General features: G+C 51.8%; 1 protein-coding gene across 1 annotated transcript in view; it reads left to right on the top strand.

Annotated features, from left to right (window-relative positions):
- Positions 1 to 307: 307 nt before the first annotated feature.
- The window catches only part of PKP1 (plakophilin 1), a 44903-nt gene continuing 24032 nt past the window's right edge, over positions 308 to 21178 (top strand). Inside the window, exons 1-2 of the mRNA XM_063114612.1 lie at positions 308 to 683; positions 10581 to 10687. Coding sequence (XP_062970682.1) covers positions 482 to 683; positions 10581 to 10687 — 309 coding nt within the window. The 5' untranslated portion in view covers positions 308 to 481. The remainder of the gene's footprint in view (positions 684 to 10580; positions 10688 to 21178) is intronic.

The following is a 21178-nucleotide window of genomic DNA, read 5'->3' as shown; positions in this document are numbered from 1 at the left end:
GTGTCTCCTGGGCGAGGGGCTCAAAAAAGGCTCATTTTTTTCCCAGAGAGAGGTCCCCCTCGGTTCCTGAGCTGAGCGCCTGCTTTCTCCACGAGCGACGGTTAAAGGGAGAGAAAGGGAGAGCGAGCAGGAAGGTGCGCAGCGTCTCGCAGCCCTGCCCCCGAGAGCGCTCGCTCCCGCAGCAGCCGTGCCCTGCAGCTCCGCGTCCGAGCGGCGGCGCGCAGCCCGCTGGAGGGGGTGGTGCAGGGCAGAGGTGGTATATCCTGTCTGACGGAGGGCGGGCCTCGCCAGTGCCGGAGAGGGACGAGCCAGGGGCAGGCGCCAGCAGCAGCCGCCGGAAGCCCTCGCGCGCACCACTCGCCCTATGGCCATAGGGAGCCGCTGAGAGCGACCACAGCACGCTGCCGCCCGCCCGCTGCACCGCACCTCGCCGCGCCTCTCCGCCGCCCCAGGCCCCGGCCCGCGCGCGCCCCCAGCCACCATGAGCCACTCGCCGCTCAAGACCGCCCTGGCGTACGAATGCTTCCAGAACCAGGACCACTCCACGCTGGCCCTGCCGTCGGACCAAAAGATGAAGACAGGCACGTCGGGCAGGCAGCGCGTGCAGGAGCAGGTGATGATGACTTTCAAGCGGCAGAAGTCCAAGTCTTCCCAGTCGTCCACCCTGAGCCCCTCCAACCGAGGTAAAGAGGCCCGGCGCCCGCGTGCTCTGTGCGCCCCTTCCCGACCTGGTGGCGGGGACCGAGGGGCGCGCGCAGCCCGGGGGCTGCAGGGAGGCGAGGGGCTGCGGGCCCCGGGCAGGGTCCGCGCCCACTGCAAGCAGCCGAGCTCCAGGCCGGTTCCAACAGAATGGAGCCGCGGCCGGACTCCATGAGCTCGACGGCGCGCTGGTGGGCAGGGGTGGGTGGCTCACTGAGGGGACACAGCCAGGAGCATCTCTCCAAGGCGCTGGGAGGCTGAGATCACCCGCGAGCCGTTCTCCGGCCCGCATCCCTGGGTCTGGACGGCTTTCTGTTCCCAATCCTGCCCCGGGGACCGACCCCGCATCCTTTCCTGCCCCAGCTGTCCTGGTGGCCTTGGCCCAGCGCTCACACCGCATCCTCCCCGGGCTTCGCGATGCCCTGCGCCCAGGCCGAGTGGCATCCGAGTCTGGGTGGGGCCCGTGCGTGGCGGTGGACGGGGTGAGGGCGACACTGAGACTGGAGTGTGGGCTTAGGAGAGACGCTTCGGATTGGGGAGGTGACATGAGGAGCGGGATAAATTTCTGGAACTCCGCAGCACTTTAACGAGAGCCTCACAACAGGAAGAGGCAAGTCTGGTTCGAAGGTGTCCCCCCCCCACCCCAAGGCCAGCGCGCCCCAGGACAGGGAAGAGGGCGGGGGATGCCCTCTTTCCCTAATAGCTAATGCAGAACCCCCTTTCCCACTGGAATCTCCCTACCCCACCCAGCTTAAGTAGGGACAAGTGTCTCCTGGGGAGAGTTGGGAATGAGGGTGGCAGGGTTGGAAACACCCTAGATGCAGGAAGACTTCGGTTCAGCCCTCACTGGTACTTTTTCAATCCGGGTTTGGGTCTGACGCCCTACCCCCCTCCACCAGCCTCTGTGGATGACAAGTTCCCCCAGAAGAAAGGGGTAGGACCCCTGAAACAAGGAGGAAGTTGCAGGACCTAACAGGGGCATTTGTGGACAAGTTTTAAACCAAATACTTTAACACAAAGGGTCCCCAGGAAGAAAGTTTAACTAAAATGAAACTTTCGATTTGTTTATTTTTCATTTAGCTAAATTTAGTAAAATGCTAATAAAGACTCTGCACACTCCAGCAGAGGCCAACCAAGACTTACTCTTTAAGTCAGGCCCTTATGAGAGAGTGAGGGTCAGGGGGTAGTAAAGAAAAAGGAGACAAAGGAGATGGACCCCCACCATTCTCCCACCAAACCCCAGCTCACACTTTCTACCTCTGGCTTCTGTCGTGTCCCCTCACCCCCATTCCTGAGTGGCCCCTGCGTAGAGCGGGGACAGAGAAAACAGCTGGCAGAGGACTCCCCGCACCCAGACTAAAGGCCTTTGCTGCCCTCTGTGCCCCTTGCTCTTGTGCCGGCTCCTGGCTCCTCTCCTGCCAGATTTCCACTTGAGGTCATACAACCTCCAGAGGACCTGCCTCCTTCCCTTTTACTTAGTGCCTTGGTAGCCGCTTACTAGCCTCTTTCGGATGTAGGTTTGGAATAACAAAGTGCCCCCGCTTCTGGCCACAGCCCAGGGCACAGCTCAAGCCACCCTTCTCTCTTCTCCGCACAAGACTTGCCTGTCTTGTCTCCACTCACACCCGATCCCAGCCTGAGCTCCCGGCTCACAGCTCCAGAAAAATGTCAGACTGGGTGCCCCAAACACCCTTTCTTCTTCCCACATATGCAGATACCGGCTGAGTGTCTGTGGTCATGAAGTGCTGTTTCTGGCCTTGGTCTTGGTCAATGACATCCATCTGATGAGGTTCCCATTTACTTCCTCTTTGTTTCTCCATCCCAAGTTTCCCCCGGGGGCTTGAGCCGCCAGGTGACTTAACCCTGATGGCTAATGCATACCTCTCCAGAACCTCTCCAAGGACTGATCCTGTGGGGCGTGTCCTCTCCACCCTCAGCCTCTGGGGAGGCTCCCAAAGGGGGCCAGTCTCCCCAGCGGCGTCCTCCTCACTGGAAGAGGCGGTTTGGTCACTTGGAGCTGGTGTTTCTGGTTTATCTGGCTTTGTGTTCATCAAATTTCTCTGTCCTCTCCATTGGCAACGCCCAAGCATTCCCTGTTTGCTCTGTGGCCAACTCTACTCACTCTGCTCCCTCTTTTCCCGTGTTTTTCTCTTTTTGTGTGCTGTGAGCCTGCTATAGTTCCCAGTAGGGACGAATTGGCAGACACGGAAGGACGCAGACCTCTCCCCTTGCGCCCTGGATAGACTCAAATTCTCCTTTAGTCTCCTCCAAGAAAAAAGAGAGTTTCTCTAGGGTCTTTGATCCTTTTGGGCCCCTGAATCCCATTCAGATCCCCACCTACTTAAGAGACTCCACTCTAAAGAAGACCAGCCACACCCCACAGATTGCCTAGCAGAGTGGCTCCCGCTCCTTGTACCCCATGAAGGACAGCCAGGTTGGCCACCTGTGGTCCTGGTGATAGAATCAGTTTTTCCTCAGAGTCGTCCCCACTAGGCTCTTTTCTGTCTTGTCTTGAGGGGGAATTGAGCCACTGAGAGCCAGAAGAAGGACCTCCAGGGAAGGAGCTTGGCATTAAATGCCCGTCTCCACCCATGCCCTCCCTGAAACACGGCAGATCAGACAGGCACCTCACCCTGGTCACGAAGTCCCTGGGTGGGGGAAGGGGTCTCTGTGGCCTGGAGACTCTGCAGAGGAGGTTGCTCTGAACCTGCCTACCCATCTTGAATTGGCCCCAAAGTATTGCTCCCCTCTGTTTCAGAGTGTCCCTGTGTGCATCAGGGTGTCTGGGGTACTTTTCTTTCCAGACTGTGTGAGGGGCAACAGGAAACCGAGGGGAAGTGGCCACTCAGCAAGAGAACTTAGCTAGGGAGACTTGACCTCTCTGAGGTGGGGTAAGGCCCTCCAGGGTTGATGATGAGCTGCCCTGGGTGGGGGTAAATGTCTGGCACAGTTATCCAGCCTGAAAAAAACAAACAACAACAACACTTTTCCACCTTCCAGGTCTTTATAACTTCACTTGGAATCTCTTCCTAAAGCTAAACCCAAATCTTATTTGTTCCGATCCCAACCCCTCGCCCCTACCCCTACCCCCCCACCCCCAACACACATCCCACGCAGAGTTCAATGAAAGGAGCTTCCTATCACTCCTCCTTCCAGGGAAAGCCTAACACCAGTGCCGTTGCCCTGTTTGTGTCTCGCTGCCTGCTTAGATGTCTGTGAGTTCTTATTTCAGTCTTGGGCCTGAAGTTCTTTCTTCTTCTGAAAGTACCATTTCCCAGCTAAAATTACCAAACCTCTATTTCTCTCTGGTAGGAGATAGGGGGTGGCGGCGACATTGGGCCAGGGGAGATGCCTGCTCCTCTTCCATGGTTTCTGCGTGTGTTCAGGCCCTCCTAGGGGGCAGGCTTGTGCCAGCTCCACAGCGGGCATGGTGAAGGAGCTAGCCTTGGGAGCCCCCGCCTTTGGTGGCTTTTTGTATTTGTGTCTGTCTGTGTCTCAGCATGAACCTCTGCCTGAGCATTCTACTCACTTGAAAGTTGCCCTTTCCCGACCACAGACTGTGAACAGACATCACTGTGGGTTGTTTTCTTGTGACCAAAGCTGAGATGGGAGATGGCGAAGGGTATTTGTGCTTCAGCTTGTTCCAGCAGTGAAACATACTAATTAAACATCACATGAACCAATTCTTGTTTCTTTACAATGTATCTTGGCTTAAAGTTGGAGTTTTAGCCAGAATTTCCGTTGGCCTGTTACAACACATGCAAAAATGCTGAGTATTCCAGGGTGTTTCATGGCGAACGCTGTTTGCCTGGATCCTGCTCCTTTGCTGAGCTCATTGCAAATGGAAGAATGTTAGATATCCTCATGTGAAGTTCTTTGGAGGCATGTACCACACGCATGCACACTCATGTATATACACATATGCACATGCACAAACATATACACATGTATGCACATGCCTACACCACCTACACATACACACGAACACACACACACTTCACCTTGCAGCTTGTGCTGTGGCAGGAGCCCAGCCTGGCATCTACTGCTGCCTGGTGTGCCATCTTGGACAAGTCACTGCTTCTCTATGGGTCTCTGCAACTGTCAGAGACTGAATTAGATCATATCTAAAGTGCTTTGTGATGGCAATGCTCCTTAGAAATAGATTTTATAACTCCCTACCTCTGCAAACCATTCACCCATACTGCCTGCAGCTATAACTGTGAAAAGACTCCTCCCCTCCAGGCATAGCACTCAGGGAGTCTCTCTTGTAAACATCCTAATATACAAAAAAAATCTTCTAGTCCACTGCTCTCAAACCTGGCTGCACATTGGAATCACTGGGGCTTTTTAAAATCGCAGTTTTGACTTAGTATGGAGGACGGCACAGGCATGAGAACTTTAAACTCTCAGTTGATTCTGAAATGTAGCAAAGTTCGAGAACCACTGAGCTACTCCCGTCACACGCACTCTCACTCACACGCACACGCATGCACACGCTTGTGCGGACATCTAAAGTAGTAGTTACTGGTGACGGTTTTTACTGTGGACCCCAGCCAGGTGGCTGAGTCCCGTTCCAGCCCTTGCCCACTCTAACCCACCACTCTGCTCCCTGTGCCAGTCCTGTCCCCACAGGATGCTCCCGTGCTTTGCCCCATCCTCAGGTTTAGGGGTGGCCATGAACAGATCATCAGGAAGAGCAGCAGGATTTGGCAGATGTGGGTATGAACATGTCCCAGCAGAGCCCCAGAGAGTCATAGGGCTGGTGAGGGAGAGGAGAGAACACAAGCCATAGCAGCCCAATTTGTTTTGGCATTTCTGTTCTGTACACATGCCCAGGGAAAGGTCAAGAACCACACCAAAGTGCTTGGGGAGGCTGTGCTGAACTCCTCGCCCTCCTCGGGCTCCTCGAATCTCTGGAGTAGGGGAGGCATGTCCACAGTGCTCCCAGCAGCTGGACACAGATGATGGGAGGACAGCTGGCCATTCTCCTCCGTCGAGGCCCCTGAACCGTCCTGTAAACACAGCCCACTCCTGCCCACTCTTGAACACCTGCAAGGGATGTTGTCTCAGCCATGTCTTCCTGGCAGTTCCTGTTATCTCATTCAAGTTCCTCTTGCTATGGGCCCAGCCTTACTGCGCACCATGGGTGGAAGACATTTCAGGGGGTAAAGAAAAGGCATTTTCAAGGTTTCCTTCCTTGAACTTTTAATGCTGAGGGACAGGTGGGCTTTATTCAAATATAGAAGAAGTCAGAAGAGACATCAGCATTGTCAGAGACAGACTTAGCAAGAGATGACCCTCCAGAGCAGCTTGCCCTGTGACAAGTCCAGCCAGGGAGAGGGATTTGGAAGGGGGCATGGGGGAGCAGGGTTTCAGACGACCTCTGCTCCTGAGGGCAGCCTGCTGCTCAGGCAAACCAACGTCCTAAGAACTTTCTCTGTGTAGAACCCGACCCAGGGATGGGGTGGGGTAGGGTAGAGATCTAGGGAAAGTGAAGATCCCTTGCTCAGGGAGCCCCCATGATGGAGGAGACTGAGGCCTTGCTTTCTGGGAGAAGGGTACACAGGTGTGCACCCCCCATCCCCAAACACAGTGTACAGAAGCCACACTCCAAGGAACGCACAAGCCAGCACAGAGTAAGTACAGCAGCCGGACGGAGTGCTGACGCGGTTATGCTGGAGGCCTTGGAGTGCTCAGAGCTGGGTGGGGTCATCTTCAGGAGAAGCTGATTTGTGTGCAAGGTTTTGAATGCAGGGAGAGGGCTTGGCTGAGAAGAAGAGAAAGAATGTTTCAGGTGCGGTGGGTGTGACCTGTGTGAGAGCCGGGAGGTGGAAGAGGCTGAGTCATCCCACACGGCTTTGCCAGGCCCACCGGGGAGAGGATCCCACGTATCCTCGCGCAGCAGCTGCCTCCATTTCCAAAGGTTTTGTAGGTGGGAAAGCTTGGGCTGTCCCTGTGACGCAAGAGAGAATCAGCCAGTCACCCGTCTGCTCCACCGAAAGGAGCAGCGTACAGAGATGCTGGTCATGCAGGTGGCAGGTTTACTGAGAAGGTTTTACACCCTGAGACACTGATGTAGAATGAGACAAGCTATGGACAGAGCAGCTCGGATTGCTTGTGTACTGGTGAAAATCATATACGCTCTGAGATATTTGCTCTTTGACTTTGGGGTTCTGTGGGTGGGCGGATCCTCCTGAGGGTGACTCACAGGCTGGGCCAGCTGCCAGCTTCGCTGAGAAGCCACCATCTTTTTGCTCTTGGTGTATACACTCATCTAAAGAGAACAGTGGGAAGGCGGGTGCTTGGCGGGGAGGATGGGGTGGTTCTGTAGGATTAGCTGGGTGCTAGGGTGACCTCCCCTTACCACCCTGGAACCAAGAATCCTCCTCAAGTAGGTGGCTTTGGGTGTTCTGGAGCTGTGTGCAGCCCCTCTCTCTTTCTGGTTTACCCCAACCACTAGGGACCTCTTTGGGTGGGAGGAAAGCCTGGCTGAGTAGCATTCAAGGATCCTGAGCTCATTCTGTATTAAATAGGGGATGTTGAGCCCCTAGGCACCAAGCACCAGAGCACCTTTACTACAAGGGTTGGGGCAGGGGAGAAGAGCTGTGGACAAAAAGGGCCAGTTCAGGCCAGTTAGGTCAGCCCTGGCCGGAGCAGTGCCCTGTCCCCAAGATCCTGAGAAAAGAAGAGACCTGATTCCTGCTTCAGGGAGTGCCCTACGTTCATGATGGTAGAGACTGGCACAGGCATGAGATGGAAGACTGACTACACCTTACCATGCTCCTGTACTGAGAAGACAATTGGCCAGGGGTGCTGCGACCAGGTGTCGTTAATCAGGAAAGGCTTCCTAGAAGGGAGTTCTTAGGTGGAGAAGTAAAGCTGTCAGAGTTATCACTGTTACACTTATTAGAAGCCCCATGTTCTTGCTGTTGAACTTGACTTTCAAAGGGCGTTGCTTACCAGCCAGACATACTGGAGGCCAGGAGAGAAGAAACTGCTTCTGTTGTGGGAGCTGTGCTCTTACAGACAGAGCTCATCTGCCACCTGCACTCCTTGGTTATCTGGCACACTGCAAGGTGTGACTTCAGGTGTGGACATCTCTGGACTCCTCCCCTCCCTCGCTGCCTCCACCCCAAGTGCTTCTACCTTGTGCCAGAGAAGCAGTCCTGGCTGAAGTGGCGGCAGCCTCCCTCTCCCAGGGAACCAGGCAGACCCCCAGCTGCAGAAGGATCTTAGGGCATGCCTTCAAGAGCTGCCCAGAAGGGCCTGGAGGCCCTGGCCCAACCAGAAGTGAGAGTTATGGCACACGTCTGTCTTCACTAGAGTCACTGCCAGGACATGGGGACTGGCTTTGGAAATTATCAGGCATCCAACCCGCTGCCTCCATGTGTCCTTGGGTCTACCCCTGCCTTGATGGCAGAGGCCTCACCTGTGCACAGAGAAGAGTGTGTGCAAGGGAGGTGGCAGGTGCAGGGCAAGGAGGCAGATGCTTCATCTGAAGACCTAGAGGGGCAGCACCGTCACTGCTGGCAGATTCCCTCTCAGCAGGGTTGGAGGCCTCCCTGGGGTTCCATAGAATTCCTTGTCTGTCACCACTCCAGATTTTCCATCCGGAAGCATCTGGCTGACCCACACCTGCCCTTTGGAAATAACCGCTCATAAGGCGAGAGCCATGCAAGCTCTTTTTTGCCAAGAACTTGGAAGGGATGATGGAAGTGGGCTGGGTGGAGGGGAGGTGGACCCTATCAGCCGCCTAACTGCATGAGCCTAGCTGCAGCCCCCTTCCCTGGTGAGCACGAGTTCTGGGTAGCCGAGCCCATGAGCCTTGCCTCCAGTCTCCTGATCAGGCAGTGTTTCCTGGAGGAGTGGCTACTGGAATAAGGGCAAGGGCAAGCCACCTGCTCTTGGCAGGGAGTGCGGAGCGAGTCAGAGGCTCAGGCGCCACGGGGCAAAGGCCCAGGAGGTCGCTCACAGTGGGGAGTCCCTCCAGGAGACAGGCCTGGGCCTGCAGCTTCAAGAGTGGGATGCTGGGGCTCTCGAGGATGCAGAAGCTTCCGGAAGGACCCTGAGACAGTCTGCAGAAGAGATGTGATGTAGCCTTTGACGGCTGCCCTTGATCTTTATGAGCTGAACCCCATCTCTAGAGAAGAGAAGTTGGGCTCCTCTGAGGGCCATCAGGCTTGTGTCCTGTGACCACACAGCCACAGAACATTGGAGTTGTACGTGCCTTTTGATGCCAACTGCCTCTTTTTACAGAACAGGAAGCTGAGGCCCAGAGAGAGCAAGTGCCTTGCCCAAGTGCCAGAGCCAGGACCAATTTCAACACCTCCAGGCTCCCAGGGCAAGCTCCGTCTGCCACAGCCCGACAGCCCTAGTGTCGCATTGCTCCTCCATGATGGAGGGTGGGGGCAGGCAGGGAATCAGTGGCAGTGCCATCTGCTGTGGGCTATGGTGGTTATCTGGCACTGGACAGAGGAGGTGGCACCAGGCAGGGATGCTGCTTTCTTCCAAAGCTGCCCTCTGTTCCCAGCTCAGATATTCCAGTCCCCCGGGAAAAGGCTTGGGAGTCTGAGTGGGTGTGGCAGCCGGGTGAGATTTAGCTAATTAAGCCAGGTAAGATCATAGTCAACCCTCTTCCCCAGACAGGGTTTCTGATGAGGGAGTCTGACCATTGCTTTAGGGAAAAGGCATGCTCATTCCTCTTAGGAGGCTCTCACTGGATCCTACTTACCTTTCTTCCCAGAGGCCACATTTAATAGGAGTATGGGGCTGGGCTTGCTCTGGATGTCCAGGCCATAGAGCCATTGCTTGTCCCTTGTGGAGCTCCCAGTGTAGGCAAGGGAATGGGACACCAGGCAGGATGAGACTTGGGGTGCAGATAGCAGGACAGTATGTGTTTAGAGGTGGGAGAAACTGCCTTGGGCAGGGCTGATCAGAAAGGGCTTTCTGGAGGGAGTGAAGTCTTGAGCTTGACTTTGAAAGCTGGGTGAGATATGATGGTGTGGCCAAGGAGGGAAGGGAGATCCAGCAAGGGAAGTGATGAGAGCAAAGTCACGAGGGTGTCACTGCTGGCCATGCTGCAAGGATAGTAAGACAATGAATAGACCAGCTTGTGTGGACTTGAGGCTGTCCCTTAGGGCCCCCCTGCCATCCAGTGAAAGGGAGATCAGGGTAGTGACCCCACCATGAGCCCAAAATCCAGTTCTGCTTTCTGTGATTCAAAGCCACTTTGCCGCTAATAACCCTAATGACACTCTGTCGTCCTGCAGAGCCTGTCATTTGTGGGTCTTCAAGCACTCCAAAAACATTAATTAATCCTCTCTTGGCCTTTGAGGTTGATTACCACTCCCCCTAACCAGCTGGAGCATGTGGGAGATGAATGAAGGGGCGGTAGGTTACCTGGTCACCTGGTGGGGGCCAGGCTGGAGTTTGAATCCAGAATCTCGCCTAGAATCAGACTCTAATCAGCTGTTTCTGCTGGACCTGGAGTGTCGAGATCCTGCCTGCCTTCCTCAAGTGGGAAGATGACCATTGTGGAACACGGAGTCGTGATTCCCTGGGATGGAACGATGGTGCTCCAAGGCCCTCCCAGCCAACTTCTGACAACCTACCCCAAGCAGCAGGGGAGCCTTTAGGCTCCAAAGAAGGGGTTGCCCAAGGCTTCTGGAGCTATCCCTGCAGAAGTCTGTCATGGCTCTGCCCTTGGCCCTGGCTGTGGAGGGTGTGGTGATAGGTGGAGAGAGCCAGCAGGTGACTTATTCTCCATCCTCCTCCTCCAGGAACCCAGACCCGGTCTTCCCCATGAGCATGGTGGACCTGGACACAGGGGTGAAAGAAGATCATGACTGTCCCTGTCCTAACCCCCTTCCTTTGCCCTCCAGGTTCCATGTATGATGGCTTGGCTGACAATTACAACAACTATGGGACCACCAGCCGGAGCAGCTACTACTCCAAGTTCCAGGCAGGGAATGGCTCATGGGGATATCCGGTAAGGAACTGCTTCCATTATAAAAGACCTGGAATGTTTGTGGGATGATTTGGCGTTTATGGTGGAGAAAACCTGCACCGGTTCCTAAAAAGAGTGATGCAGGCTTTGGTCCGTGAGTCAAGGCTTATCGACTCTGAGTGGGTCTGTTGGTTTGGCCGTTGTTTCACAGATGGCTCTTATGCAGCCTCCTGTTTGGGCTGATTGGATATTTCTGAATGTCTCAAAAGAGAACATTGTAGAAAAAGCATTTTAAAAAGCATTAAAAAAGAAGCCCACTTCTCAATGTGTCCGATTTGAGCATGGATTTGAGAAGTTTGAATTCTTGAGGTCCATTTGTGGGCCAGTTTAGATGTTTCTAGGAAAATCCTGAAAGGGCTTCTCTCTTCAGTACGTACTGATGGCCAGGGAGGGGGATCTAAGAGGTCCCCTGAGGCCAGGAGAGCATGTCCACTGCAGTGACTCCTGCATAAGAGGCTACATGCTGGAGTGGAGTGTTGCTGGAGTATATAAGTCAGACAAAGCTGGGTTCAAATTCTAGTTCTGCTATTCATGGAGCATGTGACTTCGGGCAAGATACTTCAACCTCTGGGCCTCAGTTTGCAAATATAACAAAGTCTACTTTGGGGGTTAATTATTAGCATTAAATGAACAAATGTGCACGAACAAAAGCAAATATTACAATTCTTGACTATTTTATTAATTAACATGGGTAGAGATTATTCTAGATTCTTTAATCCTGGATCTGTTTTCAGTCTTTTTTTGTGATCTCAAACCACTACACCCATCCATCCAGTTACTGAACACATATCTACTGAGCCCTAACTCTGTGCCACCTGCTGTGGTAGGCGCTCTGGTACAAGCACGAGAACCAGAGCAGGAGTTTTTTTCTACTCTAAAATCAGGGGCATTGGACCAGATGGCACCCAAGGTTTCTCCTAGCCCCCAAGTTTATTTTTGCTAATCTCAACAATAGCCTGCGTTGTTCTTGGGAATTCTTTTGTGAGGCCCTTGAGACATTGTGCAGATGGGGATAAAGGCTGCTTTTCCACAGGTAACTGGGGCTCCATCTTCTTTGGGCTCCAGGATCAACAGTGTCTGCTTTGAGCCACACTGCTCACAGATGTCGCTCTTGATTGTCAAAGGTCCTGGGTCCTGTGTGAGGCAGAGGGTGAATGGTTTATGAGTCGGGTGTTCATTTGTCATTTGTATGATTCCTTCCTTCCTAAATTCTTGTTGGGTCAAATTTGGAGGCTATGTCTTTCTTGCATGTTAAAAGTTGGACACTAAAGGGAAAAATGAACTAGGTTTGCAGCAAATTTACCTCTCTCATTGCCTTTTTTCCTGATTCTTGATGTCATCTGACACCCTCAGTGCAATGTGAATACTACTGAGTCCAGTAAGCTGGCAGATCAGGAATAGATGCGAATGAAGGGCTTTGACAGAAAGGGTGATGACCAGACAGACTCAGAAAATGGCTTAGTAATGCAGTGTAAAGGAATTAGTTGAAACCTAAGGAAGGCAGGTCACTGGACCAGAAGTCAGAATGAGTAATCATGCTGACAGCATAGATGTTCCACGTCTTACATAGATGATGCTACCAGATCAGAGCTTAGAAGACTTAGAGTCTAGTCCTGATCCTACCGCTCTCTGTCTCTGTGATTCTAGAAAAACCTTTTAACCTCTCTGGGCATCAGTTTTCTCATCTGTAAAATGAGAATACTTCACTCACAGGTTGGTATCACGTTACATTAATTGTGAAGTGTTATCTAATGGTCAGCATGACCATGGAAATTTGTAACCAAGAGCTGTAAAGAAACTCTTTGCAGGAGGTGTTTTTGAATAAAATCCTCATAGAGCCCATGTTGAGCATTTTGCTTCTGGTTAATCAACTCACTCCTCAGCAATCTCACTAGCTTTTAATGCTCCCAAACTGCCCCCCACCGTGCCCATTTTCTGACGACCAGTGAAAACCCTTTCCTTCCCCGCAGCCTAAGGCCCAACCCTCCTAGATCCTTCTTCGTTGGCTGGACTGCAGACATGACTCATGTCAGGGCAGCTGCTGAGGCATGTCCCGTCTCCTCTCAGTTCAGGAGAGGCTATGGGAACAGGGAAGAGCTGAGCACACACGAGGATTTGGCAGGGGGAGGGGGCCAAGTAGGGAGGAAGAGGAATAATTGATCTTGGAGCCAGACATATAATCAGCCGAGGCCTGGGCAACACCAAACAGGGTCCAGACTGAGGGAGAAGAGGAGCAGGAGAGAAAGTAATAGAGATCTGTGGCATGGGATGATCCTGTGCCTGTGGGATTTTCCCACGGATGGTACAACAGAACAATTTGATTTCCTGTCTCTGGTGAAAACAACATGGCAGCAGAAGGCAGGGAGCGTGGGGAGGAGGGTGTGGTTCGTCTGCACAAGCATAGTCAGCATGTTTTCTAGAGCTTCTGAGAGCTGATGAAGAACATTTCTCGCAGGTACTTTATATTCACTCATTCAGCCAACTTATATTGAGCAACTGCTGGGGCATGGCAGTGAGCGAGGCACGCTACAGGTTGAAGAGACTCTGACTTTGCCCTTGATGAACTTGCAGTTGAATTGGGAGAAGCACAGAGGTCAATAGACACATAGAATGAAAGCATTAGCTCCTCTACCGGATCTTACACCAATACTGCCATGGCTCCGAATGCTTCCAGAACCTCTAAAAATTTTTAAATAAAACTGTTCTTAGTGTCATTTTAGGAGCCAATAAGAAAACCGGTCTCATTTCTTTATTGCCATGTCCTGTTTTTGACCAGGAACAATATTACCCACTTTGAGCACCTCACTCTTGAGATTTGGCTCAAGGTTCAAATATCAAACCATCCTCAAATAATAAAGCTTTGTCATCTTGGAACATATATTTTATTTAAATAAGTAAGGGATCTGTAGGCAATTCCAAAAAGAAAGATTTAAAAATGTTTAAGGGCCGGCCCGTGGCTCACTCGGGAGAGTGTGGTGCTGATAACACCAAGGCCACGGGTTCGGATCCCATATAGGGATGGCCGGTTGGCTCACTGGGTGAGCGTGGTGCTGACAGCACCAAGTCAAGGGTTAAGATCCCCTTAGCAGTCATCTTTAAAAAAAAAAAAATGTTTAAAAAGCAGTGTTGTTACCTTAAAATTTTACCTTATATTCTATTTCAGCAATAGCCTTCTAATTTTAAAAAAACCATCATATTATTTGAGATCTATAGTCACTCATATCACAAATTAATAAAATTGAATATAGAGAGTCTTATAATAAAACAAAGCTTAAAACAAAGTTAGTCTGACATACAAAAAGCATCAAGGGGCTTAAGGAGAAGAAAAGATGGTCCAAAGAAAGTCATTGGCCCAGTCAGTTTCTGTTCCCTTCTGGCCACTCCAACTTGCTTCTCCTTCAGAAATAAGAATGTTCTAGAGGACAGCGTTGGAGCGTCAGAGTTCCACAGACTTCAGGGAGAGGATGGGGCAGTTTTTAGCCCCACTGCCTGATTTCTCAGATGGACAGACTCAGCTATGCTGTCCCAGTCTCAGAACCAGGCTCATGGAATATCAGAGCCCCATCTGGGTTTACGTTCTATAGTTGAGGAAAATCAGGCCCGGAGAGGATAAGTTATTCATCAAAGGTCACACGGCTGGTTAATGGCTAATGGTAGAGCAGACTAGATCCCTAACCTCCTAACTCCTAACCTAGTGGAATTTTGTTTTCATTGCCCCAAACATTTGCACTTTTTTTGACGGCCATTTTATGTGTTTCTGCAATCTCAATATTTTTACACTACATCTGCATTATAGGGATTTGGAAGAGGCTCAAGAGTTCAAGTCCCCTCACTTCCTGCCTTATCCTGCCCTCTATCCAGGTCTACTCTCTCCTTTGGAGAGTCAGCCTAGCTCAAACACAGCAGGAGAATGGTCATGTTTTTTCCTTCCTAGAGTCAAGCTGTGTTCACTCAGCATTAATGGGGGTCAGGGGAGGGCTACCAGATAAAATACAACAAAATATAATATTTGGGACATACTTATACTTAAAAATTATTTGTTGTTTTTCTGAAACTCAAATATAACTACATGTCCTGTATTTTTATTTGCTAAATCTGGCAACCCTAGGTCAGAGTATCTCTGTACTCAATCCTATAAAAAAACAAGACTCCTTTAAACTCTCCTCTCCTAGGCTAAGGACCAAAGCAGAATTACTTCAGGCTGCAGCCCCTTCTGGTGAGAAAATAGAGGCTTTTGGCCCAGTAATGGGTCACTTGAATACTTTCCTCTGGGTCAGTCAAGTCCAGGATGAGGGGAATAGAGAGCTGGAGGCATTGGAAAGCACAGCTCTTCTATTCCAAAGCTGAAAATAGGCCTTTATCACATGGGTTCATCCTAGATGAAACTGAGGCAAGTGGACAATTTTGATTTCCAGGAAATGCTTTGATTGAGATGACAATACTCTTCTCTATCAACTCCAGCTCTAAAGGGTTTTCCTATTTTTAAATCAAGAAGCACATCTTGATCATTCAGTTCTCCTGTGAGTCATATCAAGTAAAATGCTCTTCAGTTGTGAATTGGACTAGACCATGCTGCCCAAGATCTGATCCACAGAGAAGAAAAGCCATGTGGGTATCATCAGCCAGGAGAGCTGGAACAGGTCATCCATGGTGCTCGGTTAAATCCAGCCTGAAGCTTTTGAGAGTGGAAACCCCAGGAATATGGTGAGGGAGAATTCTACCTTTGTCCTGGCTTTGTCCTACTCATTGACTGAATTTTTTCATTTGACCCAGAACTCATTAACAATCTTTCTCTCCACCCCTTCTCAGTCGTACTTGCCTAACTCATATGTGGGTATTCAATGGTCCCCTCATGACAGGGTCTTGTGGACAACATGCTAGGGACCCTTACCCTCAGGAGAGCTGATCCTGTCCACCCTAGACCCAATGCAGCCTGGGTGAGCCTCTGTCACAGAGGAGAGGACTGTGGCTGTATTGAGCTTCAGTAGGGGATGGGAAATCCAAGCACAGTGCTCCCCAGGTTGGTGATTCACGCTTAGTCACAGTTAACCATGTTGACTGAATGTCCCCAAGGGCTGAGCCATAGGCCAGAGAGAAACATGGCAGGACCTTGCCCTAGGAGCAGTAGAAAGAGACCATCCTTACCAGTGCACAGGTAACAGAGGCCATGCCCAGAGACAGCCTGGTGTGGAGGAGCAAGCCTTGGACTTTGCCCCTTAACTAACTATGTAACCCTAGACAAGTTTATAATCTGGATGAGCCTCAGCTTGCCCATTTCTGAAATAGGTGAAAATTCCTATGTAAAGGACAATAGGAGGGCTATGGATACGACCTATCAGATCAGCAGCGGGAGGCTGGATACCAGTATCAGCTGGGTTGTTATAAGCTGAGGGAACTGGAGTGGCTTTTATCAACTATAGAGCAAGGAAGTTGGATTAGATCCTAGCCCAGGACCCATTTAGGGTTCTGTGTGGTTTGCGAGCTGACTCTGAGTAGCTGCAGGGCCCCACAGTCAAAGCCTGCATGGCAGTCTTTCCAGGGCCAGAGGCAGTGTCAGCCCCTCCAGCCCAGGTCTCTGCTTCAGGCCTACAGATGGATAAAGGCTTCTGCACTTCCTCCTGTTTTCACCTGAGCACCTCCGGGCACCGGGAGAACAGCAGCTAATTAGCCCTTGCAACAGGATGAGGAGATAATAGGAGTTCATTTACTTTAGCTTTACAGAGGGGGAAACTGAGACACAGCAAGTCGCTCTGCTGAGTGACTACCCTGACTTAAAACTCAGACCCAACTCCCTCTCCCCTGCCCCCGTTTCTCAGCTCTAAACACCACTTCCCAGACACATGAGCTGGGTTTCTTTGGCAGTGCCCGCTGAGCCTCTGTCTTTTCTGGAAAGATCCAGGTGAGGGAAAGATAGAAAATCAGCCACGAGCTCCTACTCCCAAGCAGGCATGGGTCCTGCTCCAGGAGGGAGCGATTGAGGTGTTTGCCAACTCGGTGTCCCTGCTGCCAGCTTGTGATTCACCCCCACCCAGCCCTGGGAGATAGGAGGGTCCCACAAGGGCCCCAGGCTCTCACCCAACAAGAAGAGGCAACGATCCTACTTGCCAAGGGACAGAACGTGCCCTAGAGAGAGAATGGAGGCGAACGAGCGAGAGCTGCCGGGCCGGCTCCCAGAGCACCCCTCCCTGCTGAAGGTAGCAGCTCAGCATGTGGCATGTTTTCGCAGACAAATTGCTGCTACTGGGACACTCCCTAGACTCATACTGGAGAAGAAGCCTATGGCAAATGTCTGTGTCAGGGGTGTTCTTGGGGACAGGCCCTCCTTTATAAGCCACAGTGCATCCAAGCGGCTCTGCTTTCCGACTGAGGAGTTTCTGTCGCCCTTAGGGTTGGGGCTGAGCTCAGGGAGACTCCTTTCTCTGCTCGATTTTCTTTCCATGGGTAAAAGCAAGAGTAACTAGAGCACCGGGTAAGCCAGGTCCAGAGAGGACGTGGAGAGAGAGAAGCACTGGCCTGGGGGCCGGTCCTCCATCCCTGCCCACAGGACCCTTGCTAGGACCCTCTCCCTGCGGGGCTCAGTGTCTCATCAGCATGACGAGACTGTTGCTAGACCATCTCCATCTCCCTGCTGTTCATCCGTGTTCTGTGTCCTTCCTGGGGGCAGAGAAGTCGGAACGTGCGCCTCCCATGCCCCGGGTTAACACTATGGGCTTATGAATGGAGGAGGGTGTTGCTCCAGCGAGGAAATGCAAGCGGTGTCCCCCAAGGGTGAGCTGCAGGTGGGGGGAACCAGGGCAGGCTCGCGGAGGAGCTGAGCATGGAACTGCGTGTGAAAGGAGAAGAATGCCTTCCTCGGCAGGGAGGGTGGAGGGGCAGGGAAGAGATGAGATGCTCCTAGGCCCGGGACTGGGGTCCACAGGACCTTTCTGACTGTCCACCAAGAACAGGCATCCCCCAAGGAGGGCAGCTGGTTGGTTGCGTGTTGTCAGTTCCAGAGCTCTCCTAAGCCTCCCTGGCTTCTGCAGCCAATCCTAGGGGCACGAACTCAGGATGTCCCTCAGCTGAGTGAACATGGTGGCCTGCCCCGTCCTCCTGCCCTGTGAGGAGCGCCAGACCCAGGAGAAGGCAGAACCTCACTGGTCACTGTCCTGGCTGTGTGGACCTTTGTGGCGGAGGGGCAGGCAGGTCCAGGGCAATTTGGTCAGAATGTTCAGGGAGAGACATCTCTGCTAAGGGACTCGGGGTGGCAGCTGCATAGCTTATGAAGCACCAGGCTCTGCCAGCCCAGGACAAGGTTGGTAGCAGGCCCTTCTCAGAAGGTCCTTGGGAAGGAATTCTCTCCCCAGAGGCAACAGAAGCCAGCTTTGCATTTTTCTTTAGCTTAATCAATCAGCAAGTCTTCATCAGCCATTCTCATCAAGTTCTCCTAATGCTGAGTTTATAGCTAGGCTGGGAAAACTAATACTTGGATCAACCCGGGACTCAATTTCTTCCATCCCAATGAGATATTGTGAGGCAGATAATTCTCTGGACACAGAATGGTGGGAATAGTGTCTTCTCCCAAGAAGGAAGCTTCTGGATGAGCTGGCCATTGCTCTCAGCCTTGCCCCTGCACACACATATTCAAAGTAGAGCCTCTGAAACCTTAGAGGGGAGATTTGAAGGATCAAGGATAATTGTAAACTTCTTTATTTTGCTCCAGAAGAAATTAGCAGAGTTTTGTTTGGGGCTTTTTCTTTTTTTTTTTTTTACCCTTTGGTCCTGACAAGAATTAATCTACCCAACCAACAAGTCTTTAAAGTCTTTACGCTATAGGTAAAAGCAATGAACAGATGAAACAACAGCGTAAGGAAGGATATAATTAAAAACTAATTTTTGCAGCAGGTGCTGACCAGAACCTCTCCAGGCCTCAGTTTCCTCGTCTGTAAGTGAAGGGGTGGGACCAGGTGATCCAAGCCTCTTCCCCAGCCTTAGTCCCCAGGGTCTCAGAGATTGGAGGACTAGATGGGCAGGCAAGTGTGGGGCTTGTAGAGCTGCTGCGGCCCCGGCTTTCTCAGTCTGCTCCCTTCGACCCCCGGTACCCTAGTAATGTAATAATCCCTCAAATGAGTGTAACATTTTGAATTTACCCAAAGTGCTCATGTTTTCACTTCTGCACTTGGTCCTTCAGTCTTTGTGAAGTCGGTAGGTATATTGGGTATGGTCATTCCAATTTTATTTGCAGGGAAATCAAGCTGTGGAAAAGTGCAGGGCCTTGCCTCAGACAGATTTGGCAGAATTGGGTCTGGACTTCAGTGGACTCTGAGAAGGTGTGAAGAGCGAGCGGAGGAGGAGCCTGGGCGGGCAGGGGGAGAGGCGGGTCAGGTCTTCTCTCTGAAGCCAGGAAGCAGGGGGACGTGAAGACAGGCCCTCACAGCACAGCTGCGGGAGAGCTGCTGGGCCTCTCTTCTGGTTTGCGAGTTTTCCTTTTGTCACTGGGCTCAGCGAGACAAATGCAGCGGCATTTCCCAAGTGGGCGGAAGGGCCATCCCCACCCTGTGCTAGGGTGAGGCTCCACTTTCTCCCCCAGGGCCCTGGCGTGTCTCTGCGGAGGCCTGCCTGCCCCAGGAGAGCAAACTCAGCTGAAAAACAAAACCAAACCGGGTGTGGGGAGGGGATGGGGCATATGCCGAGACACAGGTGGGGAGAGGAGTGGTTGCAGGGCTCCAGACTGGGAGCCCCTCCCCTCCCACCCCCACAGGGCACACGAGGGCGAGGCTTGGAAGGGGACGAGGACAGGGCTGAGCTAGGCTGGAAAAGAGGCTGCTGTACTTCAGCAAGGGCTGAACTGTAGACTGCCAAACAAAAGAAGCCTTACAGGGCACTCTGTAGTTGGGGAAACTGAGGCTCAAAGAGGCAAGGTGACTGCCCAAGGCCTCCAAGAGGCAGGAAGGAACCAGGATAGGCACCTGGTCCCCCAACTCATTGCCCAGTGCTCCTGGTCACACCATCCCATCATGTTACCTTTGCCAGAGTGGGCAATCGTGTCCCCCAAACCTCGGTCATTTACATTCTGCTGTCACAATTTCTGTGAAATCATTATACCAACTATTATTTACTTATTTTTTAATGGGGTTACTTTTAAATTCCAATAATTTACTTATTTTGAAAGAAAACTTTATATCACTAACTCAAATGACAAAAAATAGTATCCTTTGCCATAAATAAAGGCTAACCATAACTTTAATAACCAGTAATAATCAATAGAATAAAAACAGAGCATTATTTAATTCTAGCTAGATATTTTTATCTGTAGAAACCTGTTTTTTGTGGGGGGTTTGGGCTCAGAAAGGGAGGCTGGCAAGTGTTACACCCAGTGGCACCCACCCAGGCTTTCTCCTCGTGGTAATCAAAATGGGAAAAGGAAGAGCTTTCTCTGTGCTTCAGTGTTAGTTATTGCTGTGCCCTTGAGTCCCCCAAAGTCACCTCGCAACCACCAATGGGGCATGGCTGGCACTCGGGGAGATTGTGTCCAGCACTGGGGTCTTAAGCTAGTTATTCAGGATAATTTTCCCAAAGCTGACACAACAGGTCAGGTGGGAGAGCAGAGGCCAGGGGAGAAAAGTGACAGGGCAGAGCCCCTTCCCCTCAGCAAGATGACCAGCCCCATGCCAAGCTGGATACTTTTTTAATGGATCATATAAAGATGTTGTTTCTGCCCTTTGGAGCCAACCTGGGGAGGGCACACAGGAAACCTCCAAGCTTCTTCTACGTTCCTATGGCCTCAGTCAGCTCTCAGAAGGCCACACAGTGCTGGAGGCAGAGTGGGGGCGCTCAGGGCCAATCCGTGTCCCATCCCTCCTTCCCCCTCCCTCCTGACTGTCCTAGAGGCTTGGAGCAGGGTAGCCCAGCTCCCTGAGGCCAGAGAAGCTCAGCCAGACTTGACTAATTCCAGGAGACTCTAAGGCTCAGCCTCAGCTGCTAATCTTAATGAGTCCCTATTTTCTCAGCCCAACTTATGTGTACTCAGTGGTGCATTTAGAGCGAGGTGTGGTTGAAAGGGTACCAACCAGTCATTTTTCAGTGCCTTTGCTCTCATGGTCCTAGCCAGGACAGACCACAAAGTGTCCTGGCCTACAAATGTCTCTTGGGACAGAGAGTCTTCTAGCACAGGTCTTTGGACAGTAGAATGTCACATAGCTGAGCAGCTATGCTCTTCTTAAATGTCTCCAGAGACCTTCCACAACTGGCCAAAAGAGAAGGGACAGGCACCTCCTATGTTTGGAATCCCTGGGGAGGGGTCTTCTAGGAGTCAGGGCCAGAAACTGGCCAGAGATGCTGGTGAAGTTCCTGCAGAGGGCCCGTAGCTACAGAGGCTCCTTGCCATTCAGACATTTTTTGTGTCACCAGACTCTGGTGGCAGAGTGCCTGGAGGACAAACACTGGGAGAGAGGCCTGCTACATCTTAGCTGTGTGGCCTTGGAAAAGCCTCAG

The sequence above is a fragment of the Cynocephalus volans genome, chromosome 11 (genome assembly GCF_027409185.1).
Source record: "Cynocephalus volans isolate mCynVol1 chromosome 11, mCynVol1.pri, whole genome shotgun sequence".
NCBI lineage: Eukaryota > Metazoa > Chordata > Mammalia > Dermoptera > Cynocephalidae > Cynocephalus > Cynocephalus volans.
Note: the sequence above shows the minus strand (reverse complement) of the source record. Positions and strands in the feature narration are given on the sequence as shown.